Raw genomic sequence first — 27,700 nt, forward strand, 5'->3', positions numbered from 1 at the left:
ATCCTAAAATTATCGAAAACACATGTGGTTTGAAAATAGATTCACCTATTAACTATTTTGAAGATTGTTGCTCAAGTATTAAGAGCATAGATAAGATAAACTTAGATAACGAAGCATGAGAGACATTTCACATTTGAACATGGAACATTTTTTTAAAAACAAAGCGGTGGCGTAGCTGTCACAGATGTTTCATTAGCGTGGCATAACGTTTCGTTGGCCCGTTTTAGTTTTAAAATGTGTTCGATGTTCAAAAAAAAAGCCAACGTTATGACTACATTAATTTTATTTCAAAGGGAATTTCCAGTATATCCAATGGCACTATACAAGAAAATAGTAAGATAATGAATTTTCTTATTATGTTTTTTTTTTAAATATAAATATAAAACTTTATTCATGTTATAATTGTTATATGCGATTATATATTCTAACTTTAATTGTAGATTTTTCTTTAGAGCTTTTTTGTTATTAGACTCGATGATTCACAAGTTTTGAAAATAGTTTGATTTTGATTGAAAGTAGTTAATCGTGATATGATAAAGGCAATTTTTTTTCAATAAGGAAGTTTAGCATGTTTACTTTTATTTTAATTATAACTTTAATGATTGTATATTATTGAATCTTAAAAAACATATTTTGTTATTATATACAAAATTGTTTTCTTATTGTATTTTAATAAACTTGCTGGTTTATTTGAATTAAACATAAATTTATAATTTTATAATTTACCAATATTTATGTTTATTTTGTGTTTGAAAATAACATGCATATCTGAACCGTATACTTTTAGTTACTCAAAATGATGATTTATTTTCATTTAATCGTGTAATAAAGAAGTTATGTTGAATTGTTGTTATTTATTTATTCCTCGCATCCATAAACACCCCGTGAAAAGTTCGGTTAAAAATTTATTGGATTGGATGGACATTTACAAATAAAACGGCTAAATTTTATTTGCAAATAGACGGTAAATGTGACATTTTTGTACTAAGATGTGAAGCAAAGTATTTTTTTTCTGATAAATAGTTTGGGTTACCAGTTTTGCGTTGAATTTTCTTAATGTATATAAATTTATTATCAGAATATTAGAACACAGTTTCAAAAACTGTTAAATAAGTCTCAGAATTGAGATGCATTATAGAAACGTGACTACTAATATTTGCCATTTCTACGGGGTATCTGGCAAATCGCGTTATACATTGAAAGGGGGCACTCAGTATCTGAATCACGTTCCAAAATATATAAAAAAAATAAGGCGTTAAAATTTTACCTTTTTATCCAACAAAAACAAGAAGTGTGGGAATCCACACGGTTGGCGCGAATTCAAACAACGATTTCAAAGAACGGTCTCATTCGTCGGTCTCATTGGAGGCGCGTAGCGAGCGCACGGTGTCCAAGACTTTGTGGACTATTTTGATTATTTTTATCTTTTAAACTATAACATAAGCATTTTGTTTATTTTATATTTGATGAAGTTAAGCGTGTTCACGATTTACTATACCTTTTAATGCGTAACGCGATTTACCATACATCCTGTATAGTCTACACGGAATACTAAGAGCTAAACAAATTATAAAGGAAAGCTCAAGAACATATGTAACAAATGCAGGAGTTTTTCAAACAGCTGATCTCTGACGTCATCTGGTATGTCCACGGAAGGTGCGTCGTGGTTCCGGTACAGCCAGGCGGGGAGTGGGGAGGGTGGGGGGATGAAGAAGTGCCACTCTTTCCGGTCGCTGCTTACCATCAGAGATGTGAAAACGCCTTGTATGTATAACTGGAAAAAGAAATAAAACTGGAGAAAGGATTTTTTTTGTGTCTATACTGTAGGAAGGGTCTGAAGTATAATTTTCGGGCAATTTGGCCTCTTTGTGATGAGAAAAAAAATGTAAATTCATTCTTACAGCAAGTGATGGGCCGTTGGCTTCCGATGACGCTGAATCAGTTATGAATGCATCAGGATCTGATTTTATTGACATCCTGAAAAATAAAGGAAACAAATAAATAACAAGTTTTTATTAAATTATTATTATAATTAACAATATTTTATTAAGATTTCATAGGTACTTCTAAACAAAGGATTTTTATACAGTATTAGATAAACAAATCGGTTGTATATTTTTTTTAATGTGGAATCTCACTTATTGTGTAAGGTAAGAATTTCTTCTCTAAAAACTATTTCTATTTTATAATTAATACTTTGATTTATTAAAACTTAAAAATTTAAATGACACAAAACTATAGTATGAGTGCGTAGATCGCGCACAACTAGATATTTAAACTTCTAATTAAACAGATTACTTAAATATATTTTTTGAAAGTGTTCTTACGTAAATTTGTTGATGAGTCTCAACATTGCTTGCTTTATCTTTTTATTTCTCATCTCGTTTGCGTTTCCTTTTCTTTCACTCTTCGAAGTGGTCTGTGCCGCAGGATTCCTTGTCAGGTTTTTGGCGGGACGGCATTTGAAACTAGAAAATATGTAGTCATAAAGTTAGTTCAGTAAAAATCAACAACAGTAAGTACCTCCTGGCTTAAGTCCTGGTACCATCCTCACATCTCTGGAGAGGAGCCCGGGTGTTCCATTGACCCTGATCCTGAATTGGGTAAGTCAAGTTTTTTACACGGGGCAACTCCCATCCGACTTTTGCGACTACGGCAAAATTCAGCAGGTGTAGGAGACACCTGTGTTTTGGCTATATCTAACAATTCTATTAGTATTATAATCTACGTCAAATTGGCCGTAGTGTATATATATAGCAGGTATCGCTGATGGATATAAGTTTTCCAGGAACATAGAGTTTAAGATTTATTCATACATACGTATAACCACGTCTATATCCCTTGCGGGGCACACAGAGCCAACAGTCTTGAAAAGTCTGATAGGCAACGCTCAACTTTTTTGCTAGATGATAGAATTGTACCTATTCAAATAGTGACAGGTTGCTAGCCCGTCGCTCAAAAAAATAATCTCAAGTTTATGAGCCTTTTCCTTAGTCGCCTTTTACGACATCCATGGGAACGAGATGAAGTGGACCACACGGTTATTTCTAATCTCTGTATTATGTGATAAAGATCGTTACAATAGGAAGTATTAGTCACTCACGCTTCAATCATAGGTCCGACGACTCGTTCAAAAATCACCGTTTCCTTTTCGTCAGCTACCCGCAATGTCCTCAAGTCCAGCCCTTCCTCATTCATCTCCAAAACGAAAACATCCTCGAATCTCCTCTGTTCCACTTTCCTAGAATTAAACTTAGCCTCTTTCGTCACATCGTTATCGTCCAAATGCGAGAGATCGGGCAAATAGAAGACCGCCCCAGACGCAAAAAGTAAAGTGGAAAAAAATATTGTTATTTTTAACATGTTGTTAGTTATGACGCCGGCGTATAAGTGCCCTCTACTTTAAGTAAGAACACCTGTATCAATGTTGACTTGCCATTATCATGCGAAGGAACAATTAACTTTTTAGAATTAAATAAGTAGGTAGGTTCATCATTCGGCTCTTCATAGTACCTACCTGTTCATAAGTACTTAATTAACTTTTGTAAAACTTAACTTTTTGAAGTCGGTTTTCTAACACCTTTTGCAATGTGTAACAAACACATAACTGAAAACCGCATCAAAATAGGTTCAGCGAAAGGTGACATAATCGCAGCCAAACATACCTACATACAGGTCAAACGGAGATATACTAAATTATGAAGCTAGATTGCTATGCTAACAAATGACCCTAGTGACAGAAAACAAGCAATTGGAAGTGTAACCATGATATTTTTACACGCATTCAACATACAGCATCTAGTTAGTTCATTCATTCATTCATATAGTCACGTCTATACCCCTTGCGGAGTAGACAGACCAACAGTCAGCTTTTTGGCTTTATAACGGAATTGAGATTCAAATAGTAACAGGTTGCTACCCCATCGCCTAAATTAAGAATCCCAAGTTTAAAAGTCTATCCCTTAATCGCCTCTTACGACATTGAGATTGACAAATGAGATGGAGTGGTGCTATTCTTTTTTTATATTGGTGCCGGGAACCACACGGCACTTACTTATCTAATTACTTAGTTAATTATTAGCTGTTGCTTGCAGCCAAAAAGCTGAACGTGGCCTATCAGTCTTTTCAAGAGTGTTGGCTCTGTCTACCCAAGGGATATAGACGTGATTATATGTATGTATGTTATTTATTGTACTATACAATAATTTATGAAGCAAATAAACAAAAGTTCTGCGACACTAGTATCAATTAGTCACACTCACAGTATTCATATATGTGGCCACATGAGTAAATTCCGAAACTAAGACGTAGGTCATTGTAATAATATGTACATACATACACATACCTACATACATTCACGTAATCCCTTACTCGGAATCAGTCGAGTACTCTTGTGGATAAATCTATGTACTGGGGAAAAGTTTAGGGTGCGGCCACAGCAGTCTTAATAGGAACTAAGTAATCCAGCCCCCGTAGCAAGACTCGCCCGTTCAACGCGAAACGAAAAAACGAAGAACGCGAAAAGAACGAAAAACGCGGAAACACGAAAAACGCGAAAAAGAAACTAAAAACGCGAAACGCGACAATCATCGCTGCCCGTTAGGTACACGTCATAATAAAAAGCAAAGTTACTACATTAAGGACTTCCGTCTGGTTTCAAAGACCTTGTTATTCTTTTTCTTCCTCTGATCGATCCAATACGGATTAGGTTAACCTGCAAGGAGTCAGGTCAAGTGGAGGTCAGATGGGTGTCGCTTCGTGTAAAAACCTAACTCACCCAATTCAGGATCCATGGTCAAAGGCATACCCCAGACTCCTCTCCAGAGTAATAATGATGCAGCCGAGACTAAAGCCTGGAGGAGGAATAAGAAAAAAATCGCTCACAATTTATCAATAACTATCTGTGCCCGCCACTTCTACTGCGTGGAATAGTTATTTTGGGCGTCAAAGAAGCCCTCAAGGATAAGTAAATTTCCCCGTTTTTTTCACATTTTCCATTATTTCTTCGCTTCTAATAGTTGCAGCATGATGTTATATAATCTTTATTATCTTCCTCAATAAATGGTCTATTCAACACAAAAAGATTTATTCAAATCGAACCAGTACTTCCTGAGATTACCAAATTCAAACAAACAAAAAACAAACAAACTTCAGCTTTATAATATTAGTATAGATAACACTTTATTCATAAAAAAATACAACAGGAATGTATAAAAACTACGTAGTTGCGAAGAGGTAAAGCAGAGCCTTTGCGAACTGGAATATTTCTGAGCCGCCCAGTTTGGACTCGCCGTAGACGCGGTCAACAAATGTTATTGGCACTTCTCCGATAGTATAGTCCAATTGACGCGCCCTGAAATAGTATAAACACGTTGTTCTATCATTTAAAACATAACATATATTCAAGACGGCCTCTGTGGCGCAGCGGTAGTACACTTGTCTGTGCCATCGGAGGTCCCGGGTTCGAATCCCGGCCAGGGCATGATGAGAAAAGAACTTTTTCTGATTGTCCTGGGTCTTGGATGTTTATCTTTGTAAGTATTTAAATAAATATAGTATCGTTGAGTTAGTATCACGTAACACAAGTCTCGAACTTACTTTGAAGCTAACTTAATCTGTGTAATTTATATATTTATTATTTATTATGTATGTGTTATTCACCTAATGATCATTTCCATTTGAAACACATAGCCTTTGGAAACGCAGCTGTCAACCAATTTCTGCAAGACATCCTTTTTGTACAATCTGAAAAAAAAAAACAATAAATAAAAGGAAGTGTCTAGTCTGCCACCAGTGGTCATTTAATAAAAATAAATATACTGCCACTTGTGGTTAAATAAAAAATTATATTATTCTGCCGCTATAGGCACAATAACAAATAAGGCTATTCTGCCACAAGTGGCAAGTCAAACCAACAAAATATTCTACCGCTAGTTAGAGGCAGCATACCTACCAAAAATAAACAGCCACCAAAGCTGAGGCAAGCTTTTTGCGGCAATTGATATACTTATCAAAAAGTAGTAAATGATACACAATTTCTAAGAAATATATTTATTTTTCATGTACGAGTACATAACAACGTTTATTTAGATATTGTTCTTTTTTTTCTTAACTCCTACTACTGTTAGATCATGTCCTTTGGGTCGACCTCTGCATTTTCGGACAGCTGGTAATCTTATTGTTTGATTAACAAGAGCATTACAGGTTTTTACATGTTTCTCAGCCTTTTCTAGATTTTGTTTCTGTTCAACAGGTTTCTCTATATGTAGATTTATTTCATTCTCATCCTGTTTATTATGTATTATAAGTTGTCTCTCTGCGTATTCTATATTTACTATCTCTAAATCTTCTGCAGTATGGTCGATTATATGTATGTGCCTTATTTGTTTTTATCATTACATTTTCATAGTATTTTGTGTCTTCCTTTTCTGTTTCTGGTTCAATATGTATTATTACATGTGTCTCTAAGTTTATTTTATTGCTTTCTTTTTGTTCATTATGTATTATTACTATATTTTTAGCAAATCCAATTTGCTCTGTTTCTAAAACCTCTGTAGTGTTATTGTTAATTTCTATGTTACTTGTTCTTTTAAACGTATTTTCATCTTTATTTCTGTCATCATTTTCTATTTCTTCGTCGTTTATTTCTAAATGTTGTATTTTTTTGGTCTCTTCCTTTTGATTAAGTACTGTTATTGTTTTATGGTCTTTATTATTTTAACATAGCTGTTTTGTATTTTTGCGGTACACAGAAAAAGCACTCTAAGTGCTTTTTCTGGGTTTTATCGTTAATTATAATTTACAGTAATACAAACAATGAAAAAAGTTTAAAACTTCCTCATCAACTACAAAAACAAAACACGAAAGGGTTATGTTTTTGTTTTTGTCACATTGCTAACTTCGGTACGATACTTTAACATAATGAAATATATGCTTTATATACAAGTTATAAGGAACATATTCCAATAACTAATAACTTGTGGCGGAATAGCATTTTATATTAGTCTGCCGCAATAGGAACAACTTCACTACGCTGCCCTAGTGTATTTTAAAATTAGACTTTATTAGTTTGACTAAAGGAACAAATTTGAATACCACAATACTTGTGGCAGAATTATTTAATTTCTTATTTTACCACTAGCGGCTTAGTAATTCGATTTGTTAAATGGCCGCTGGTGGCGGACTAGACACTTCCTAAATAAAATAACCTAAGTTGCTTTACATACAATATTTGATGTTATTAACAAAGATTTTTACAATCAGTTGAGGTGTAAAAGTGTAACAGACAGAAAGACAATATTACTTTCGCATTTATAATATTACATACATGTTATATATTACGTCACGTCTATATCCCTTGCGGGGTAGACCGAGCCAATAGTCTTGAAAAGACTGAATAGCCATGTTCAGCTATTTGGCTTAATAATAGAATTGAGATTGTAATAGTGCCAGGTTGCTAGCCTTAAAAAGAATGCCAAGTTTGTAAGCCTATCCCTTGGTCGCCTTTTACGACATCCATGGGAAACAGATGGAGTGGTCCTATTCTTTTTTATATTGGTTCCGGGAACCACACGGCACAATTGATGGGATTGATTTTAAAATTACTATGGATTAATAATAACATTTAACCATCACCTAAAGGATCCGGTAAGGTCTGAAGCGCCCGGCCTCAGAAGCAGCTGTGTAAGGAAGTTAGCACCGCGCGATATCAGTTTCCTCTTGAAGTCCCAGCCGTAGACGCCTCCGCCATCTTGGTACCTCGTGCCCGACACCAGGTCATAGTCATGTTTCCTTTGCAGTTCAATAAATTTGGGAATGAATTTGGGCTGAAACGTAATACATTAAATACAATCTTCCTCCTGGACTTACTCTCGGTTACATTGTCATACCTCTGGAGAGGAGCACTGAGTATACCTTTGACCATAGATCCTGGATTGGGCGAGTCAGGTTTTTACATGAAGCGACTCCCATTTGGCCTCTGCAACCTTTGTAATGGAATCTTACCCGTATTGAATTGATCATTGTAACACATTAAAAGTACATTATTGGTATAATAGTTTGTACATACTAATAATGTCTGAATCTGTTGCCCTATAGACAGAGCCAAAAGTCTTGAAAAGACTGAAAGACCATATTCAGCTGTATGGCTTGATGATGGAATTGACATTCATATAGTTATAGGTTGCGAGCCCATGAATGGGACATTTCAACATCACTTAATAACTGTCATATCTTTTGGTTTCACAACATTAGTTGACATCAACTAAATTACTTACAACTAAGTATACTGTTGGTTCCAAAGGGTCAGTGCAGAAGAAGCGCACAAACTGCACTGCTGCATTTTTCATCATCAATTTTACAAACATCCAAACTTACAATAGAAATGTGGACGAGAGACATTGTTATGATTCATTAATTTATACAGAATTTTAATAATAAAAAAAAATTGCAGTTGAAACTGTTGTTTTGATATTTCATGGGATGATACTATCATACAGAGAACACATGATCAATAGCTGATAAGATATCAGCATGATTACTGTAAAATTTGTAACAGGCTCTGTTACAACATTCACTTATAAGGCTAAGTACTTTTTTGTGTATATACTTCTAAATAAGAAAACAAAATTACAATCAAAAATTTTATTTACAAATTTTTGGCAGCATTGCCAGCCTTTTCTAAAAGCCAGATAATTTCCAAGCAATTGTTGGTAAAGTTAGTGAATTTGTTAAATAATTTTTTTTCAAGCATAAAATTAACTACTTACGTGATGGCTTAAATCAGCGTCCATAATGATGATGAAGTTTCCGGTAGCATGTTTTATGCCATGTATGTAAGCTGTCCCTAATCCTAGTTTCTTCTCCCTTGGTCGTAATATAATTTTGGAGGACCCATACAATTTCTGCAATTGTTTTGCAACGTCCAAAGTTCCATCGGGACTCCCATCGTCAATAATGATGACTTCGTAATCGTACCCACTAAAAATATTATTTAAGATAAAAAAAAGTAGATAATAGAAAACATGACGACTTTTGGTTTTGAAAAATCGAAGTTGTACCGTAATTTGGCTACCTACCTGTTATCTAAATATTTAATTAAGAGCCATATTATGATCGGCAAGTTCTCTCGTTCGTTGTATGTGGGTAAAAGTATTGAATATTTATCACTTTTTGTAATTTCTGAATCTGAAACAACAGCCGCCATGGTTGTTTGGTTTGTTGTTTTGACATTTGACAATGATTGATAGATGTACAAGTTTTTTAAAGTTAAATGACAAAAGACAAAACAAAGCTAAAATTAGCGCTGTTTTGGCCACGTCGGCGACTGAAATCTGAACTTTGTGCTAGGCGCCTTTTACTACCTACGTTACGTTCATAAAATCACGACTCTTTCCCAAAGGGTAGGCAAAAATTACATCGTTCACTTGCCATGATCCCTGCATACTTCTTTTGCTTTATTATAATAAATAATCTCTTTATATTGGCGGTTTAATAGAGTCAGTCCTCTACTACAAGAAAATAGCAACTTCATGATCGATGCAAGTAGCAAGGAATGAAAGTTTTGACCTGTACCGTACAGTCTTCTTTTATATTTATTTGCTCATTCAATCTACTTTCATGGAATCATCTAAGTATTTCCTTTTCTTTTTCTGTCACTATAGTTGCTTTCACATCACAATATTTCAATATCATGATGTTCTGTATCCTGTTACTTCGTTTAACATCGATCCGATCCTTTAGAGCTCCATAATGTGGTAATTTTTTAAGCTATTGATATTCAAAAATTTCCGAAACGTTTGAAATTAAGTCGAGAATCAAAACTTTGAAAAAATAAGTAAGTAGGTAGTTTTAATTTGTACAAAACTTGCTTGTCAAATGTCACGAACTCACGAAGATCTTTAGAGCTTCTTTTTTAGGCAATCTAGCGCTTTTTGGAACGCTAAGGACCCCAATTTTTTCAACTGCCATCGCAGACAGATTGGCAGTGAGTGACAGCAAGAGCATACATACAAAATGTAAAATGCGTTGCGCTTGGTTGCGTACATAAATAAATATGTCGATACTCTAACGGTATGGTACGGTTGCGTGTATGTTTGGTGTGCCTTCATGATTCAGTCTCGAATTAAAATACCCAAAAAAAAAAATGTTATATAGGTATTCAAAATCGAAACTGATGCACCTAGGTACACACACGTAACGTATTGTTTGAAACATGAAAGTCTCAAAGTCTGTTCGTGTCTGTACTCTGTGAGTAGTGTTCGTAAATATTTTCATCGGATTCTATTATTTCCCAAAAGACATGGGGAAAACAAGCAAAGTGGTTATTTGCGGGATGAAAGGTGTTGGCAAAACCGCAATCTTAGAGCAACTGATTTACGGAAATGTGAATTTGAAATCTTGTTTTTATCCGACAATAGAAGACATTTACGTGGCTAACATTGAAACCGATCGGGGTAGTAAGGAGAGAGTCTGCTTCTACGATACGGCAGGGCTGGAACCACCCATCACAGGTAAGTTACTGGATTTAGGCAATTACTAGACCAGTTAAACACAAATTATCATGCTTCACTAACCTCGACCATAATAGCATGTCTCTGACCATAATTTTTAATGTATTCTTAGGTGTACGGCCTATAAAATCTGGTGCCCATAAAATCTGTGTAATAATGCAGCATTAGTGAGAAGGACCACACCATTTGTTGATTTGCTTTCAATCTTTACTAATATTAAAAAGCTGAAGAGTTTGTTTGTTTGTTTGTGAACATGTTAATTTCAGGAACTACTGGTTCAAATTGAAATAATATTTTTGTGCTGAATAAACCATTTATCGAGGAAGGCTTTAGGCTATATAACATCAAGCTGCAATTATTAGGAGTGAAGAAATAATGGAGAATGTGAAAAAAATCAGGGAAAATCATTCATCCTTGAGGGCTTTAATGATGCCCAAAATAACTATTCCGTGCATACGAAGTCATGGGCACAGCTAGTGTTAATCTAATGCTTTAAAAATGTAATTACTTATTCCCTTTCCATCTCATCATAGCTTTCACGATTAATTTTAGATTTCATTCTCAGTGATTGTACCATCTTACCATACAACCTCATTGGCACATTTGTCCAATTACCCAGGTGATATATCATGCCATTCCCTGCAGGTCCACCACAATCTCCGACACTGCAGCTCACAGCTAACCAAGTTCTTCAAAGACACTACATCGGCTTCGCTGAAGGGTTTGTCATGGTGTATGACACTACGAAGCCGGAGTCTCTAGATGTACTAATGTATTTGAAGAAGGATATAGATAGAAATAAGGATAAGAAAGAGGTAAATATACTGTTTCTGAGTATCTTCAAGAGACCTAGTAGCTGATGATATCATAGCTAGTGTTGGGTGGTTTCCAGCACTTAAGAATAGGATCACTTCATATCTATACTGTGGCTAAAGGCTAATAAATTTGGGATTCCTCTTGTAGGCAATTGGCTAGCGACCTGTCACTTTTTGAATATCAATTCCATTATTAAGCAATACAGCTGAATGTGGCCTTCTGGTCTTCTCGGGACTCTTGGCTCTGTCTGTCTACCCCACAGGGGATGTGGACGTGATTGTTTGTATGTAGGTTTTTCCTTTGTAATAATATCTTTTATTGCACAGAAATTTACAGTTACAAGAAATAGTACATAGATATCAAAGAAATAAATTGATTATGTATTGAGCAATACCAAGTTTATTAGCCTAACCCTTAGTCGCTTTTTACGACATCTATGGGAACGAGATGGTGTTGTCCTATTCTAATGCAGGAAATACACTGCACTGCGCAATAGCTTGAAAAATATATAGAATAGAATAGATTTATTTTCAAAATTGGACACAAGGTATCACTTATTGACATCACATCACTTAAATCTAATTATAACTATTACCGCTTCCAAAGCGCATGTGTAGAAGAAGCGGCGGAACAAACTACACTGCAGCATATGGAGTTTATAATTGACGTTTCCATCCTTTCGTCTCGCTAGGTAGTAATGTTAGTGATCGGCAATCGAACCGGCCCGGACGACCCCAACAGCCTTGAGAACACCTGCTCCAAAGCGTCCAGCTGGTGCTCGCGGGAGAAAATCCGCCATTTTGAAGTGTCAGCCATGGACCGACCTTCCTTGTACGAGCCGTTCATCTATCTGACGTCACGCCTCAATCCAGTGCAGAACAAGACCGCTTTCCCCCAACTGAGCACATTGAGCAAGCTGACGCAGAAGAACAACAGGAGCGACGCTATGTAACAGTACGTTTTTAATCTATGCCCTTTTTGCTATCATCCTTAGTCGTGCAAGGTTCTCATTAAGTCGATTCTCACATTGAGGTGTAGCGTTAGTGTAAAACCGCGGCTTGAAAATGGAACGTGAATTTTGAATTTTTGTTCTTTTTTCAATTTAATGTTGTTTGCATACAGGAAAAATTTTTTTTTACAAATGTAATATAGTCACAGTTTAACTACATGTATATCCCATGTATATAATACTGGTATGACAAATTAGTATGACCGTGAGGAGACATCGTACCTAGGTAAATATTTATCGTTATAATGACAGTTTAGTAAGTTTTTAATATTCATGTTCCATTTAATAAATCTAAATGAATGTAGAACTTAATATATGGCAGCATGCGTACAGTCAAGAACCTTCCTATACTCGCGCCAATTAGGGGAAGGGGGGGGATGGTGGGGTATCTAAGGGGTGTATTAGCTGGACGTCGATTTCGCACAACGTCAATCCATCCATGTTTGCATTCTCGTGACGTCGATCCGCTTATGATTGTATTCTCATAAAGCCGATTCTGTTGTTTTACTACTTTCCAACATAAGTTAAACACAACATTTTTATTTAAATTTTTATATTTCAATCAACAGGTTATATAACGTTAAATAAACAGGATAATTACATCTGGATAATTATACAAAGGTCGCTATAACACCTTTGTGTAATTATCCAGAGACATTGAAAAGATTTAGTCTAGAAGACTTATCAGACTTGTTTAATTAGGCACTACACAAGCCGTTTACTTAACACGTTAGCTGCCACTCCGGTCACCGGTGACCTCAAGGTAAACTTGTTTTTGGAACGAATTTGTGCGCCGTAGGACGCGTTTCTAATACAATTTCTGGACTGAAATGACCGGAGTGGCGCTGTAGAATACATCTTCGGCGTGGTTCCTGCCAAACTATTTTTTTTTTCGAAAATACTTCTGAAATTATGAACATGATAGTTTGTGATAAGTGAAAACCAACTTGTTTGTGCTTTTGTCACTTATCAAATAGTTCAATTTTTGTATGACACTTATCAAATAGATTATATAATATCATAATAGAAAATACCAATTCAATCTCAAATATTCTACCTACACATACATATGAGAATTATAAGGGTTGGAAATTTTGTTGAAGGGAAAATAAAACTACTTTAGCATATGAAAATCGCAGCGCAAACTATTTTATTTAAAAGTATCAATAAAAAATAAAATTAAAATGATGAATTAAAAACTTAAACATAGCGATGGAACTTATTAAAACAGGTCAAACAAAAGTATGGTTCATTTGGACACTCTTTGCAGTATGTTGCAACTTTCTTTGTTTTATTTTTGGCAACTTTATAACCAAGCATTGCAGTGTTTTTTTTGTAGCATACTGAACAGAAACGTCTTGTGTTTCTAACATTGCCCTCTCGCTTTTCCAATTGGTGCTTCAGTCGTTTTGGTCTTTCAGTATGTTCAAGTTTTTCATTATCCATTCCTGAATCTACCAGATACTCCACTAACTGCCTTCTGTACTCTACTATACTTTCTTTCACTTTTTTATTTTCAGTGTACATGATCCATCCATTTACAACAGCTGTATTTAAAATAACTTCGATTCCTAATTTCTTGTACCATTTTACTGTTTTTCTTAATGGCGACGAATATGCAGTCATCTGGTTACTCATATCGACTGCTCCTTTTGCTTTATTGTAGGCTATTATCATTCTTGGTTTTCGAATCGTCCTGCCCTTTTTAATAACCTTAGAGAACCCTTTTGAGTGCTTTGTCGATAGCATCAACACATCCCGTTTGTCTTTCCATTTAAGTACACATATGCCACGTTCATTTTCCATTGCAATAGATTCACCTGGTTTTAATTTAGCCTCAACCACTGCTTTGGGCAAACCTTTCCTATTTTTCCTCAGGGTTCCGACCAAATGAGTATCCTTGTCAAGAAGTTGGTTTGCTAGCTCTAAACTAGTATACCAATTATCTGTTGCAACAGTATGTCCCAAACTTAATATGTGATCACATAAAGACATCACAACTTTTGTCGGTGAGGTATTTAGTATCTCATTATTTTTACCTGCATACAATTGCAATTTGCATGTATAGCCTGGTATTGTACATAGTTTAAAAAGTTTCATTCCATACTTGTGTCTTTTGCTCTTATTATATTGCCTAAAGATTATACGGCCTCTGAATGGGACCTGCGTTTCATCGACACATACGTCTTCCTTAGGCCCATAGTGTTTTTTAAAGTTCTCGTTTAATTTGTCGATGAGAGGTCGTATTTTACAAATTCTATCTTTAGTATCAGCTGTTTCGTTATTTGTAAAGTGCAAATTCTGCAATAATATTTCAAATCTGTTTCGGCTCATGACAGTTGGAGGAAAATGTTGCCTGTAAACACGGTCTGTACTCCAATAAAGACTGATTTTTGGTAACTTCACAAGACTCATGTACAATATTAAGCCAAAGAATCTTTTTACTTCATCTTTTGTAGTTGGTTTCCACTTATGCGAGCGTGACGAAGGTTTTACACTATTTTGTCGTTGTTCTGCAAACAAATTCGTTTGAACTGCGATTTCTTCAAAGATATCATCTGGTACCATAAGGCTGAAATATTGGCCTTGGGCTGCATTTCGCAGTTGACTAGCATATGGTTCCTTCATTCCTATAAAATAATAGAAAATTATATGTACATTTCATTTGACTGTAATGATATATTAATTTGTTAATGATATCGAATATATTCGTAACAAATTAATATAATATTTCCGTTTTCAAGTTTGTTTTAAAATAAATGTTGCAATCTAAAACTAAAAAAAAAAACAATTACCTGTTGGCTCTGTAAAGGCGATAACAGATGGTTGGTGCCCCTTTGGCTCAACCCATTTTTGTGATGTACTTCCACTCAAACTAGGTATGTTTTCTGTAACGAACTTTTCCACGGGATCGCATTCTGACTCAGAATCACTTGTAATAAAAATAAGTCTGCGCTTTTTCGGAACATGAATAACCTCTTCGCTATCTGTATCTTGTCTTTCATTCAAATCCCAATCCCGTCTTATCTTTTCAAAATTACTAGCTTCAAGTAAATCGATGTCACGTAAATCTTCTTGGGTAAAATCTTCGAAATCTGAAGTTTCAATATCCATATTTCACAAGTATTGGGTATAACGAAATAACGAAAGAAAACTGACAATATAAACCTTATCTAAAGCGACGTGCGCGCACCTCCAGTGTAGGCAAACGACTGCGGGGAGCGGGTGACCGGGGTTGCGGACACTCCGGCGCCTTCGTCGGTTTTTAAACGGTTTTATTTAGCTCACCCCGTTTGTTTTATTCTTGGGTCAAATTTAGTAATTCAAATTTCACCCTCTTCCTGTCAACCGATTAATCTGAAATTTTGTATACACTTTGGATTTTGGTGACAATATAATTATGTTTATTCATTATCATTATAAATTCAAGATGGCCGCCGTTACAAAATGGCGGATAATTTAGGTTTCATTAATCCCATCAATATGGGTATCAAATGAAAGGGCTCAACAAGCAGAATACAATATACTATAAAAAATTGAAATCCAAGATGGCGGCCTCTACAAAATGGCGGATAACTTAGGTTTTATCAATCCCATCAACATGGGTATCAAATGAAAGGGCTCAACAAGCAGAATACAATATACTATAAAAAATTGAAATCCAAGATGGCGGCCTCTACAAAATGGCGGATAACTTAGGTTTTATCAATCCCATCAATATGGGTATCAAATGAAAGGGCTCAACAAGCAGAATACAATATACTATAAAAAATTGAAATCCAAGATGGCGGCCTCTACAAAATGGCGGATAACTTAGGTTTTATCAATCCCATCAACATGGGTATCAAATGAAAGGTCACTATCATGGGCTTCTACAATACATTAAATGCAGGGCAGCACTGTGGATCACGCAGTCGTATACTTAGGTGCGAAACTGTTTGAAGAAGGTCAAGCCTACGTGGCTCTTAGTAGAGTAAGATCTTTGCAGGGACTACGTATAGAGGAGTTGGACTGCAATAAACTAACGGGCAAGAAACCTTGCAATAATGAAGCACTAAATGAATTAAACAGAATGCGAAATAAAAACTAAAAACTAGAAAATAAAAATAGGTAAAAAAACTTTTTAATTTAAACGGTTTTATGTTAAACATACATTGCAATGTTTAATATAAATGTACTAAAAACCAAAAAATAATAAAATAGATACAGTCATGGGAATTATAAACATATGCATAGAGTAGACTAAAATAAAACCGTGGGGCACGTCAATTGTCTACAAATTATAGACTTAATGTGCGATAGAAGAATCGTTTAATTCGTCGTTAGGCAGTTGGCCCGCAGACGGTGCGCAAATTACTTACTATTTTGCTGGCTAGCGAGGAATCGTTTCACTGCTCGTAGTTTGTCTTTAATCGACAAAACTTATGATAAAAGTACTACTCGCTCAACATTATGAAACCCTAAAACTCGCTTAATCGAGCTTGCTAACTTGTTTCCACATTCTAGCCCTACTTATCACACGTCCATCGTTGTCGGTTGAACAACTGCCTAATTATAGTGTAACATTACAAAACAAACATTTTAATCAACGATTGTAGACAATTGACGTGCCCCACGGTTTTATTTTAGTCTACTCTATGCATATGTTTATAATTCCCATGACTGTATCTATTTTATTATTTTTTGGTTTTTAGTACATTTATATTAAACATTGCAATGTATGTTTAACATAAAACCGTTTAAATTAAAAAGTTTTTTTACCTATTTTTATTAATATTTTCGCTTAATAGCGCCAAGCAGGTCACCGGTGACCTCGTCAGGTTTTTCGAAAATATTTTGAAAACTATCGAACCGATTTCACATTAAATTAGATATACATTCATATCTTAATATTCCGCGCCAAATTACATTAAAAAGATTTTTTAAAAATAAAATTATTTCTTATATGGCATCTAACGTGTTAAAAATCCCAGACGCATAGATTTATATAAAGTTATAGGACTAAAATTTTACTCTTTAAACCTTTAAAAAATATAAGTAACAATAGGAACACGACTAACATAATCAAAGCTAGGTAAAACATTTTAAAAAATCTCATTTTTGCAATAATTATCACAGTTTTGGTATCTACCTGTCAATACTAACACGACTAAAATAATCAAACCTATATAAAAAAAATCACTATAGGAAATAAGCTGAAAATAATAAAATATTTGCGCTGGTAAAGAAAAGATGGTGCACGCTCAGAATAGACTTTCATTTTTTTTTCTTATTTTTCTTATTTTAAATTACAAAATGTTTGTTGTTTACAAAGGAGTTCGGAAAACTAAGGAGTTCGTAACAAACACTCTCCCCCCCAAATGCAAACTGAAACTTAAACTAAAGCTAAGAATTTTGGAATACAGGTGACTGCACCAATTTTCTTGCTGGTCTTCTTAATACTCCGCCTTCAGTGGTTACAATCACAATAATTCACTAGTAAACGATGACAAACAAATCTTCACAAGGCTATCCTCATCAATGATTGAAATCTTATTTTGTATATAAGCCAATAACTCGTTGATAACAATATTACAGTTAACACACTTTAATCTCGACATTTTCACTTCAATAAGACGCACTCAGAGCGCGCTTCCGGTAACGCACGCGCAGCGGGGGGATGCGCGAGCGAGACTGAAACATACATTAATATAAACATACATTTTTACAATAATTGCCAGTACCAATCTATTGTTCACCCAATGTTTTTTTATTTAAGATTTGAAAGTCTCCGCAAACACTACTGTGGTAACCATTTCCTCCATTAAATCATGAACTATTTTGTTAATTTGTGAATCAATATCTATGGATTTTGTTCTCCTCCGTTTTTGGGAATGTTCGTGAGAACCTTATTGTTCAATTTTATAATAAGTATTTGCTGCTTCTTCTTTTAATACACTTATCAAATGAAAGAGGGGAGCTCTGTTGATCTTTTTATTAAGACGGCTATGCTAACCCTCAACAGCATTTGTGGTTCTATGTCGTTGGTTATAACAACAAATAAGATGAATATTTTTGTTTATCCATTGAGACGTCATATATTTATTAAACTGCTCAGCTTCTGCACTTTTAGGGCCGTTTTCTTGAATATGGAGCCACGCTTTAGGGATGAAAATAAGCGGAAGATGAGCTATTGCTGAACACATTGATATGTGCTTTCTCCCCTCGTAGGTTCGTGTTAGATTTAAATCTTTTCCTTTCTTCCAAAGAGCTCTCTGATAATGGAAAAAACATCCAGAAATATGTGCTTCTAGAAAAACTTTACGGAGTGCATTGATAGACGCCATTTCAAAATCAATTTAAAAGTGTGGCGGTTGAAATTAAGGAAACGAGTCTGTTAATAATGTAAAAAATAGTTCATACGTTCTTTCAGTTTTATTAGGCAATAAGGCAAATATTATGCTGCCCAGGTCAGCATGTTCCGTATACAGCTGATAAAATGGCTTGCATACTGATTTGAATGTCCCATATAAGTAAAAACTGACCAAAGAACTTAGTGATTTCTTACAATTTTTGGAAATGAAAATCAATATTTTTCAGTGGACCCGCTATCCACAATAAGTTAATTGTTAGCTATCTTTTCTGGAATCACAACATCTTCAAGATTTTGGAATTTAGTTTTCTGTACATTTAAATACTTAAGTCTAGCTCTATACAGACTATCCTTTTTTGTAAAAAAGCTTAGAACTTCATTTACGTAATCATCCACTTTCAAGTGACGTGTTGCTTTTTCATACAATGAGGGTATAGGTGTAAAAGTTTTTACCACGTTTTTTTTTACATTGGTCTAGTACGATTTCATATTACTCTCCTTTAAAGTTAGGCTGACAACAGTGATTAATTTCTTGAGAAATTGCTGTTTTCCCCTTCATTTAAAGTCAATGAACCGTTACACAATTTGGTCGGACACATCCATAAAGAAGTTCCATTTTTATAGTTTTTGTTAATGCGGTATCTATGACCAGCTCGCAGCAATATGTTTCCACCACGGTTCGAATTAATAAAATAAATAAAAAAATAATAAAATCCATTTATTTCAGGCTACTGATAGGCCCATAATACAAGAGAAAATACAAAATCATCCATATTCACATTAAAATCAATCAAGTATGTAATGTACTCCATTTTAAATCAAATTAATTCACTAACGCATAAAATTTCATTTAGTCAAAATAAATTAATTCATTATACTCGTATTACGTCAAACATCAATTATTATCAAATTTCATTAATTACATTTACAAATGTCAAATAGGTACAAATAAACAAATACGCTCTCAAGTTCCTTTGAAACGGTGGACAGGGACATAAAAGTTATGTTACCGCTTGCTTGAGAACTACTACTTGTGGCATTTTCAAGCTGGTGGCTGTCCCGACTTGACCCTGAGACTTCATTACATGGCTCTACTACAGGCATACACGGTTCATCTAAATCTAAAATAATGTAATCTTGACTAGGAGGTAGGATCTTGGTTAGATTTTGAGGATATGTATTTGTAGGCGTACTTAGTACGTGAGAAATTTCATTTTCATCATCACCCACCAAAATAGCTACTATTTTCTGAAGATCCATGATAAAACATGCAAATCAAACGGATACCTGCAATTAAAAATAGCGTTACGATAATTTTAAAAAATATATAAGTAGGTAACTACCAAAAAAAAAATACACGACGCCCGGTGTTTTCACATTCAAAATACTTTTTCATAAATTTCAATGAGCGTGTACTGTTTAGACATTGGTTTAAAAGAAAACGATATTGATGACCTCGCAGCTCGACCTACTTATTCATAACTTCAATCATCGTTTATCTAGTATTGCACTAAAAAACTATCTCCACCCTAATAAATATAATTGAATATTACCCATTTAAAATTATTTTGATATTCAGAAACGGACTTACCATCTCGGTATATTGAACACTTTGATATATTTTTGCTGCACCCACAACAATTTAGCACCGTTATAACATGGTAAACGAAATGCAAGTAAACCAGTTTTGACGGGTCACTCAAGCGCATGCACCGTTATCTCCTATTATCATTGGTTCGACAGTTGCAACTGCAACTGTAATCTTTTGTTTCTTCTTAGCGTTTTTTTTTGAGCCGGGGATCATTAAGATTGGATACTTTTTTTTAGTTTTTTTAAATCCTCCAACTCATTTTTATAAGGAGTTGAAGTAATGACGGCTGTTTTTCCTCTCCGGTATTGCTTCCTCTTTTCAGTCCGTTGGACCGAAGGGAAAAGGGCAAAATATCACCCGGGGATACATTTTCAAAGCTAGATGTTAGATCGCGGCTCACTGCACGAATGGGAGATTTAGAAGCAAAAAAACATCCAGGTTCAGGGGAGCAGGTGTTTTACTCGTCTCAGGTGTGACTTGCTCGTTACGATCGGTGATAAAATCTATTCTTACTGGAGTGCATGATTCTGTTGTAACTTTAGGTCTTGTTGTAACTGCTCCAGCCACGACTGTATCTTCAACGGCCACAACATCCCATATGTTGTGGCCGTTGAAGATACAGTCGTGGCTACTGTGGTTGAAGGTACAGATGGAACTGCCTCATACTGAGGCCCTTCGGCTTCTGAAACTCTCTGTTGCTCTGCACTAGACGAGTTTTCAATATTTTGTATATCAGTAGTTGCAGCAGATATGAAATCGGCATCCGTAAAATTATTTTGATTATACGGCCATATGCCACATTTTCTGAATGCGTTAATTGCTGTAGACATTGTAGCTGCCTTAATGTATGCATTTCCAAATATTTCACTTTTCTGAAATACAGTTACCACACGCCCTAAGTGTGATCTAAATCAGGCCGAAACAGCATGGTCATAATATGTACTTAGTGGCCTCATAAATGCAACATCTGCTGGCTGCTTTTTATGTGTGCAGTGCAGGAAAGCAAAGAATTATAACTCCATTTTTACGTGCCAGATCAATTACTTCCAAATTTTGAGTGTGACTTACATGCCCATCCAGAAACAGCAACACATGATTAGTATGAGTAGCTCCAGAGAATCTGATGAACTTTTTGAACCAAGTCAAAAATATTTCAGTAGTTATCCAGCCTCGAGCATTGCAAACACCTTCAGTACCTGGTGGGGCGTGATCTAACAATTCTGACGTCTGTCTGAAGACTTAGTGTGTGTGTTCGCAAACAAACTCCAATTTCTTTCCACAGCTGCTGAACTTGGCGGAACGCTTAGTACTCTATATGCGATAGTAAATAATTTTTGTTAGATGCGAAACTCTGCCATCACAAATAAGGGGCTACCGTTTCGGTGGTTACCCATGCAGAATGACATTTGGCCAAGTACCCGGTTTTTGTTCTAAATTCGGCTGTATTTGTCATTATAGCCATAGGATCCTTACCAAGCAATCGCGCGTGGTCATATGTAAAATTGTTGGCCACGGCTTCTTGGTCATCGTTGAAGCCCGAACCCATAAACTTAGGATCCAATATATTAGCAGCTAAGTGAATTGGTCGAAGGCAAAAGTCCCTCCGTTTTGTAATTGCCTGTGTAATAACATCTTTTTCGTGGTCTTCAAATATTGTTGAGGAATGAAGTTCATCTTCAACAGACGCTTCTAACTTCATAAACATGGAAGAAACTTCTGAGACTCTTGCATTATCAGAGTCGGACTTTGTTATTGCATCTGCAATGGGTTTCAAAACTTTAATGATATTCTTCACGAAAATCCATATATCATCGTCAAGTAAAGCAATCATGAATCATTCTCTATATTTATTTCGTCAGAAACAGCTAGTGCCTTCAAAACTTCTTTACTATAGTCGAAGACTACAGTGATATAGCAACACTGTTCCATCTTGTTTTGCATTGAAGTTTCAGTGATTGCTTTAAATTTCCGTAAATGTGGTTTGTATTTTTTCAAAATATGATAAAGCTCTGTGTTTATTTTTCACATATTTTATAATAATCTTAGTTACCTTGTCAACTGTATTTTTTATTGTAGGCAATTTATCAATATCTTTAAAGATTAAATTTAGAGCATGAGCCACACATTCAACGCAAGCTATGTTCGGATATTTGGTTTGAGTAAGTCTCCATGCTGCTTTCATGTTTTTTGCATTATCAGTGATTAATGCTACAATTTTGGCGGGCCAAACCTCTTCTATGACTTTTGATATTTCAGAGCTTAAATATTCAGCTGTTTCCTTTTTCACATTCCGGGTTACATACATATTTAAAGAACATGGGTTTTGGTATAGAAATAATGAAATTTATAACACCTTTCCCGTTAATATTATCCACGCTAATGGATACAGCAGCAGACTTTCATATCTCTTCATCAATCTGATTTTTAAATCTAGAATATTCTGCGTCCCATAATCTGTTACTCAAACAATATCTTGAAGGTGGTTGATAGTCAGAATTCAGAGACTTTAAAGCCTTTTTCCAGTACTTTGATTCAAGTAGACACCTACTAGTGGTGCTCCAAATGCATATAAAGCCCTTGCAATGTCTGCGTCGATATCGTCTTTCTTAATTAGAGCACCGGTGTTTTCATAGGCTAATTTGTCATTAACGTTACGACGAAGATTCGGTATGATCAAACGAAAATCGCGTATTGTCGTCACAGGAAACCATGTTTGAATTCTCCGACTCGGAGCCAAAAGATGTACTTGGTTTTGGACTTGGGCATAATGAATCCCTTGAAGCCTGCAGACTTTTTTCTTTAAGCAAATCTTTAGATGACGATTTTTCGAAATCTTGTTTTTTTATATCACTAGGACACTTTTTACATTTTGTTAAAGGTATGTAACACCATTCGCGTTGCATGCGAATTTCTGTATTCAGTATTACAATGAATGAAAAAAAACATGTGGTTTACATGTTTTTTTGGGCCCACACTACCAATAACTTGATACTGGTCCCAAATTGCACCCGCGTGGTTGGGCATTTTATCAATCAAATGGCAAAAACAAACGTGACACGCGTGTCTGTTTTTCGTAATAGTTCGGAATGCACTGTTGAGTGAGACTATCGTGCCACCGTCTGTGTAGAATGTGTTTCATAAAGGACTTTACTTAATAAAACCACATTAAGATTCAGTTGCATGATGACGCCATCACAAACTGTTTTATTCTATCTCTCTTTACAATATACATTGACAATCATAGATAATTAATCATATAACACATATGACCCCCCCCCCTTATGTTCCCCAAATCACTTAACTAAATATTCTAACTTAAATCAAAATCTTCCAAATAAACTGGTTCCCTAACAACTCGACCTGCGCTAGTGACTACATCATTACTGCCCGCTGTACCAAACTCTACACTTCTTTTAGATACCACTGGGTCATCTAACACCACCGGAGTCTCCACTTGGTATACTAACCCACAAACATTCCTCTTTTTTAATATAATTTGTTTTTACTTTTTCTTATGTGTTTCTCATTTCTCCTGATTAAATTTCCCTTATCATTCATAACTGAACGATCTAGGACCATTTCCGTCTTCCACTTGCCTTAGATTAAAAAAATTATAACTATTGGCCACTGTGTTATTTTTGGTACCAAAGTGATTGTCCAGATTTTCCTCTAATGCTTTTCCAATTCTTTATCACCCCTAATCCATTGTATACATCCAGCATCTCGTCTCCTGCACATGATAGGAAAACTGCAATTTTCCTTTCATCCTCTTCTTTTTCCAACTCTGTTGCTACTAAATAAAGGTTGAACATCTGCTTATACTTTTTCCATGAGTCTCCATCATTTATTGTATGTCTCACAGGCGGATTTATGGATCCTACCATTATTTTTTCCATTTTCTTGTCTTCCACCATCTTTTATTTCATAGCACCGCTTAGCCAACCTCAAATTCCACTAACTATGAAGTAGGCATTTTAAAATTACTAAAAATCTTTTCTTTTTGTTTTTTCCTCTAAATACTCCACTAAGGATCTTTATTTATATTGTTTTCACCTGACACCATGTTTCATTAATATAGGACTTGGATAACAGGGTTACTATTTTATTATCTTTTCAAGCCACCCAACTCAAATCTTACCATCATGCACAGACGCTCTTTCCTCATAACTACCTCTGGGCACAGAGTTATTCATGATTTTTTTCTTCTCTGAAAGTTTATTATTTGGCATCCTATTTTGTTCTACTGTTCCCAATGTGTGAATTCCTGATTTAGCTTAAAAAACTACTAATGGCAAAGTGGTAAAAAATTATCAAAGTATATGAAGTGGTTTTGCTTTCTTAGCACTCCTCGAAGCAAACGAACTACAACATTTCCTGTTGCATCAAGTTCTGGGAGTTTCTCTGTATTCTCTTGTCCAGAATATACCTCAAACATATCCCATCAAATCACAGAGAACATATAATTTGAAGCCCCATTTATGGGAATTATTAGGCAGATACTATTTTTAAAAAATGCCCTATTTTGGTAAAACATGCGAAGAAGGGTAGGACCAAAAATGTAGGATAAGGAATGGACTGTATTTGAAAAAGAGAGAAATGAGAGTATGTAGCGTAACCACGTTACATACTCTCATTTCTCTTTTTTTTTATTTCCGGTTAACCGCCCGGGTCGTATAAATTCCTAATAAAATTTGAGTACGACCTATCATATCATAATCTTTATAAAAATATATGGAGCAGACTAAACAATACATTTTATGAATTGTGATGTAATTGATAGGGAGTTCAGTGATGTCCAACTCATTGTTTAAATTGTGTGCTTTTACCCCTATACTTGTGGTATATGGGTAATTGGACTGTTTCTTTTTTGCGATTTGGTTTTAACGGGTATTGTTTTTTTTTTCTTGTATTAAATGTAGAATAACTAAAAAAAGGACATACAAAATAAATTGATTAACATTTATTTTGTATGTGCGAAACATGACCAGCTTCTGTTATATGTGTCAATATGGGTTTGAATTTTCTTTAAGTTGTTTTATTTCTCTTCTTGGCTGGAGGTGAAATGTTAAAAAAGATTTTATCGACGTGTAATCAGCGTAGCTTTCTAGTAGTTCGCAGTTGATAGCATTATAACTTTTCCGAGGTTCTGGGTTTACTTCTGTTAGTTTTAAGTTGAAAACTTGTCCGAAATGTCCTAGTGGGTAATATCTCGTTACTGTTGATTTTCTAAAATACATAGTCTTAGCCTGTACATTTTCTAAAGTATTTCTAACACATTTAGGGGAGAAGGGCCCAAAGCAGGTCACTTAAAGTAAACTATATAATAAACTAGATGAAAACCCGGCTTCGCTCGGGTGAAATGTGACTCATAATAATACTAATTAGGTGCAAAATGTAGTAGATATTATGTGTAGATATTTCTGTATGTAGTAGATATTTCTGTGTATGTAGATATTTCTGTAGTCATAGGTTCTCAAGTAATATCAAAGGTATAAGCAGGGTATAGATTCGTATAGCTTCGTTCATTGTGTAAACACAATGAATACCTATCTGGTTCCCACATGGCTACCACAAATAATTTCGGCATCAATGACACGTGAAGCTAACGCTCTAACAATAAGGCGGGTTCCGTTGCACAACCCAATAGTCGGGTTTAAATTTCTCAAAAGCATTACTATACAACCAACTTTTAATTTTAGAATGTGTGGTGGTAGTCCTGCAGGCGTTATAGAATTTAGGTATTCTACAGGATAGTTTAAAACATCATTATGATCGTCCTCAACCACAGCGTCAGAACTCTCATAAATTTTAAGCAGGCCGGGGATTTTTTCGACAACTTGGTCGTTCAATTGAAAACAATCATCGTTTTTTTTGATATGTTTTCTTTCTCCTCTTCTTCTAAAGAAATAAAATCACTGCTGGCTGACAGCATTGATTCTTGTTTTTTCTCGTTGTCCGAAGAAACATCATCAGTCAGTGACTGTTCGATTAGCGTCAAATCTTCGTTATCGACCTTAAAGGAGAAAATACTAATATTAAATAAATATTCAATTAACAATAAGTATTGTGTATTTATGTAGGTATATCCTCACACCTCTATCTAGTAATAAGTATTATTTTTCATTTTACTGTACTGTGATCTGCACCAGTAACTTACCTGAAAGTCATCTAATAAGTCTTGGGATTTACAAATTCCAGGTTGTATTGTATTTGTTTGTTTTGGAAATAGGTGTACATAGTTAGTCCTGGGGGGCTGATGTTCTGTACTACACCTACTTGAATATTTACGTTTCTTCGGTGGTCTGCCCGCCATTTGATATGTTTTCTTTCTCCTCTTCTTCTAAAGAAATAAAATCACTGCTGGCTGACAGCATTGATTCTTGTTTTTTCTCGTTGTCCGAAGAAACATCATCAGTCAGTGACTGTTCGATTAGCGTCAACTCTTCGTTATCGACCTTAAAGGAGAAAATACTTATATTAAATAAATATTCAATTAACAATAAGTATTGTGTATTTATGTAGGTATATCCTCACACCTCTATCTAGTAATAAGTATTATTTTTCATTTTACTGTACTGTGATCTGCACCAGTAACTTACCTGAAAGTCATCAAATAAGTCTTGGGATTTACAAATTCCAGGTTGTATTGTATTTGTTTGTTTTGGAAATAGGTTTGAAAGTGCCCGAGCCTTGGTTCTTCTTAACTGCCTAATTGTTTCTAGGCCACAACATTCACAATAATTGAAATTATCTGCAAAAATATATTATATAATTAATCCATCCATACCTATTATAAAGAGAAAAGATTTGTATTTTTGTATGTTTGTAACAAATAAACTCAAAAACTACTGGACCGATTTTGATGAAATTTGGTACAAAGATAGAATAGACCTTCAGGACTTACTTTTTATCCTACTGTTGGGCTTGTATAATAAGAACCAGCCAAGTTCAAGTTGAACTTGTGCATGAAGGGGTCCATTCCATTATCAAGAAAAACGGAAAGAAAGTTGTGTGTTTCTGTATGTGTTCATGACAACTCAACACAGGCTATGCATGTGATCATTTATTATTATTTGTCGGGTTATAGAGAAAAATATTGAGCAGCTTACCGAGTATAATGTTGTCGCATTCCACACATCGACTGCACATTTGCATTTGCTTGCAGTTTCTTGCAAATATTTTGTCATTACAAAAATTGCATGTCACTGGAAGTAAATAAGTATAGTTAGGTACTTATTTTATTTGAAGGCAGAAAATCTTACAATTCACACCTCAGAAAGAAAACATAACAAAATTCACTTAAAAACACAACCTGCCTACATACCTACTAAAATACTACTCACCATCTTTACGAAGAGCCCTTCGCTGCATCCACTTTCCACAATTGTGACAATGTTTACCAAATGCAAGGAGATTCGGCT

At 35.0% G+C, this 27,700-nt stretch overlaps 3 protein-coding genes and 1 pseudogene across 4 annotated transcripts in view; 1 reads left to right on the forward strand and 3 right to left on the reverse strand.

Annotated features, from left to right (window-relative positions):
* Positions 1-164: 164 nt before the first annotated feature.
* Positions 165-3,473, reverse strand: LOC106135845 (uncharacterized). Its single transcript, XM_013336239.2, has 4 exons — positions 3,104-3,473; positions 2,328-2,468; positions 1,902-1,977; positions 165-1,774 (listed from the first exon to the last, which is right to left on the reverse strand). The coding sequence occupies exons 1-4, from the start codon at positions 3,361-3,363 to the stop codon at positions 1,568-1,570; spliced, it is 684 nt and encodes a 227-aa protein (XP_013191693.2). The 5' UTR covers positions 3,364-3,473; the 3' UTR covers positions 165-1,567.
* Positions 3,474-5,137: 1,664 nt separating this feature from the next.
* Positions 5,138-9,241, reverse strand: LOC106135834 (dolichol-phosphate mannosyltransferase subunit 1). Its single transcript, XM_013336220.2, has 5 exons — positions 9,078-9,241; positions 8,769-8,979; positions 7,636-7,826; positions 5,662-5,745; positions 5,138-5,353 (listed from the first exon to the last, which is right to left on the reverse strand). The coding sequence occupies exons 1-5, from the start codon at positions 9,203-9,205 to the stop codon at positions 5,218-5,220; spliced, it is 750 nt and encodes a 249-aa protein (XP_013191674.1). The 5' UTR covers positions 9,206-9,241; the 3' UTR covers positions 5,138-5,217.
* Positions 9,242-9,994: 753 nt separating this feature from the next.
* Positions 9,995-27,700, forward strand: part of LOC106135833 (NF-kappa-B inhibitor-interacting Ras-like protein) — a 28,051-nt gene continuing 10,345 nt past the window's right edge. For both annotated transcript variants that reach the window (XM_060951429.1, XM_060951430.1), the window contains exons 1-3: positions 9,995-10,511; positions 11,157-11,326; positions 12,019-12,281. In XM_060951429.1, the coding sequence (XP_060807412.1) occupies positions 10,301-10,511; positions 11,157-11,326; positions 12,019-12,279 (642 nt within the window). In that variant the 5' untranslated portion in view covers positions 9,995-10,300 and the 3' untranslated portion in view covers positions 12,280-12,281. The remainder of the gene's footprint in view (positions 10,512-11,156; positions 11,327-12,018; positions 12,282-27,700) is intronic.
* Positions 18,327-19,728, reverse strand: LOC132903350 (uncharacterized; annotated as a pseudogene).

This window comes from Amyelois transitella, chromosome 24, assembly GCF_032362555.1.
Source record: "Amyelois transitella isolate CPQ chromosome 24, ilAmyTran1.1, whole genome shotgun sequence".
Classification (NCBI taxonomy): Eukaryota; Metazoa; Arthropoda; class Insecta; order Lepidoptera; family Pyralidae; genus Amyelois; species Amyelois transitella.

Bases quoted from the DNA above. Each gene is read 5' to 3' on its own strand.
- LOC106135845 (XM_013336239.2), bottom strand. From the start codon at position 3,363: ATGTTAAAAATAACAATATTTTTTTCCACTTTACTTTTTGCGTCTGGG. The intron at 2,469-3,103 runs GTGAGTGACTAA...CATATTTTCTAG, and splicing joins GTCGGACCTATGATTGAAGC to TTTCAAATGCCGTCCCGCCA. The intron at 1,978-2,327 runs GTAAGAACACTT...TTTATTTTTCAG, and splicing joins AGACTCATCAACAAATTTAC to GATGTCAATAAAATCAGATC.
- LOC106135834 (XM_013336220.2), bottom strand. From the start codon at position 9,205: ATGGCGGCTGTTGTTTCAGATTCAGAAATTACAAAAAGTGATAAATAT. The intron at 8,980-9,077 runs GTAGGTAGCCAA...TAATATTTTTAG, and splicing joins ATTAAATATTTAGATAACAG to TGGGTACGATTACGAAGTCA. The intron at 5,354-5,661 runs GTGAATAACACA...ATACTATTTCAG, and splicing joins CAAATGGAAATGATCATTAG to GGCGCGTCAATTGGACTATA.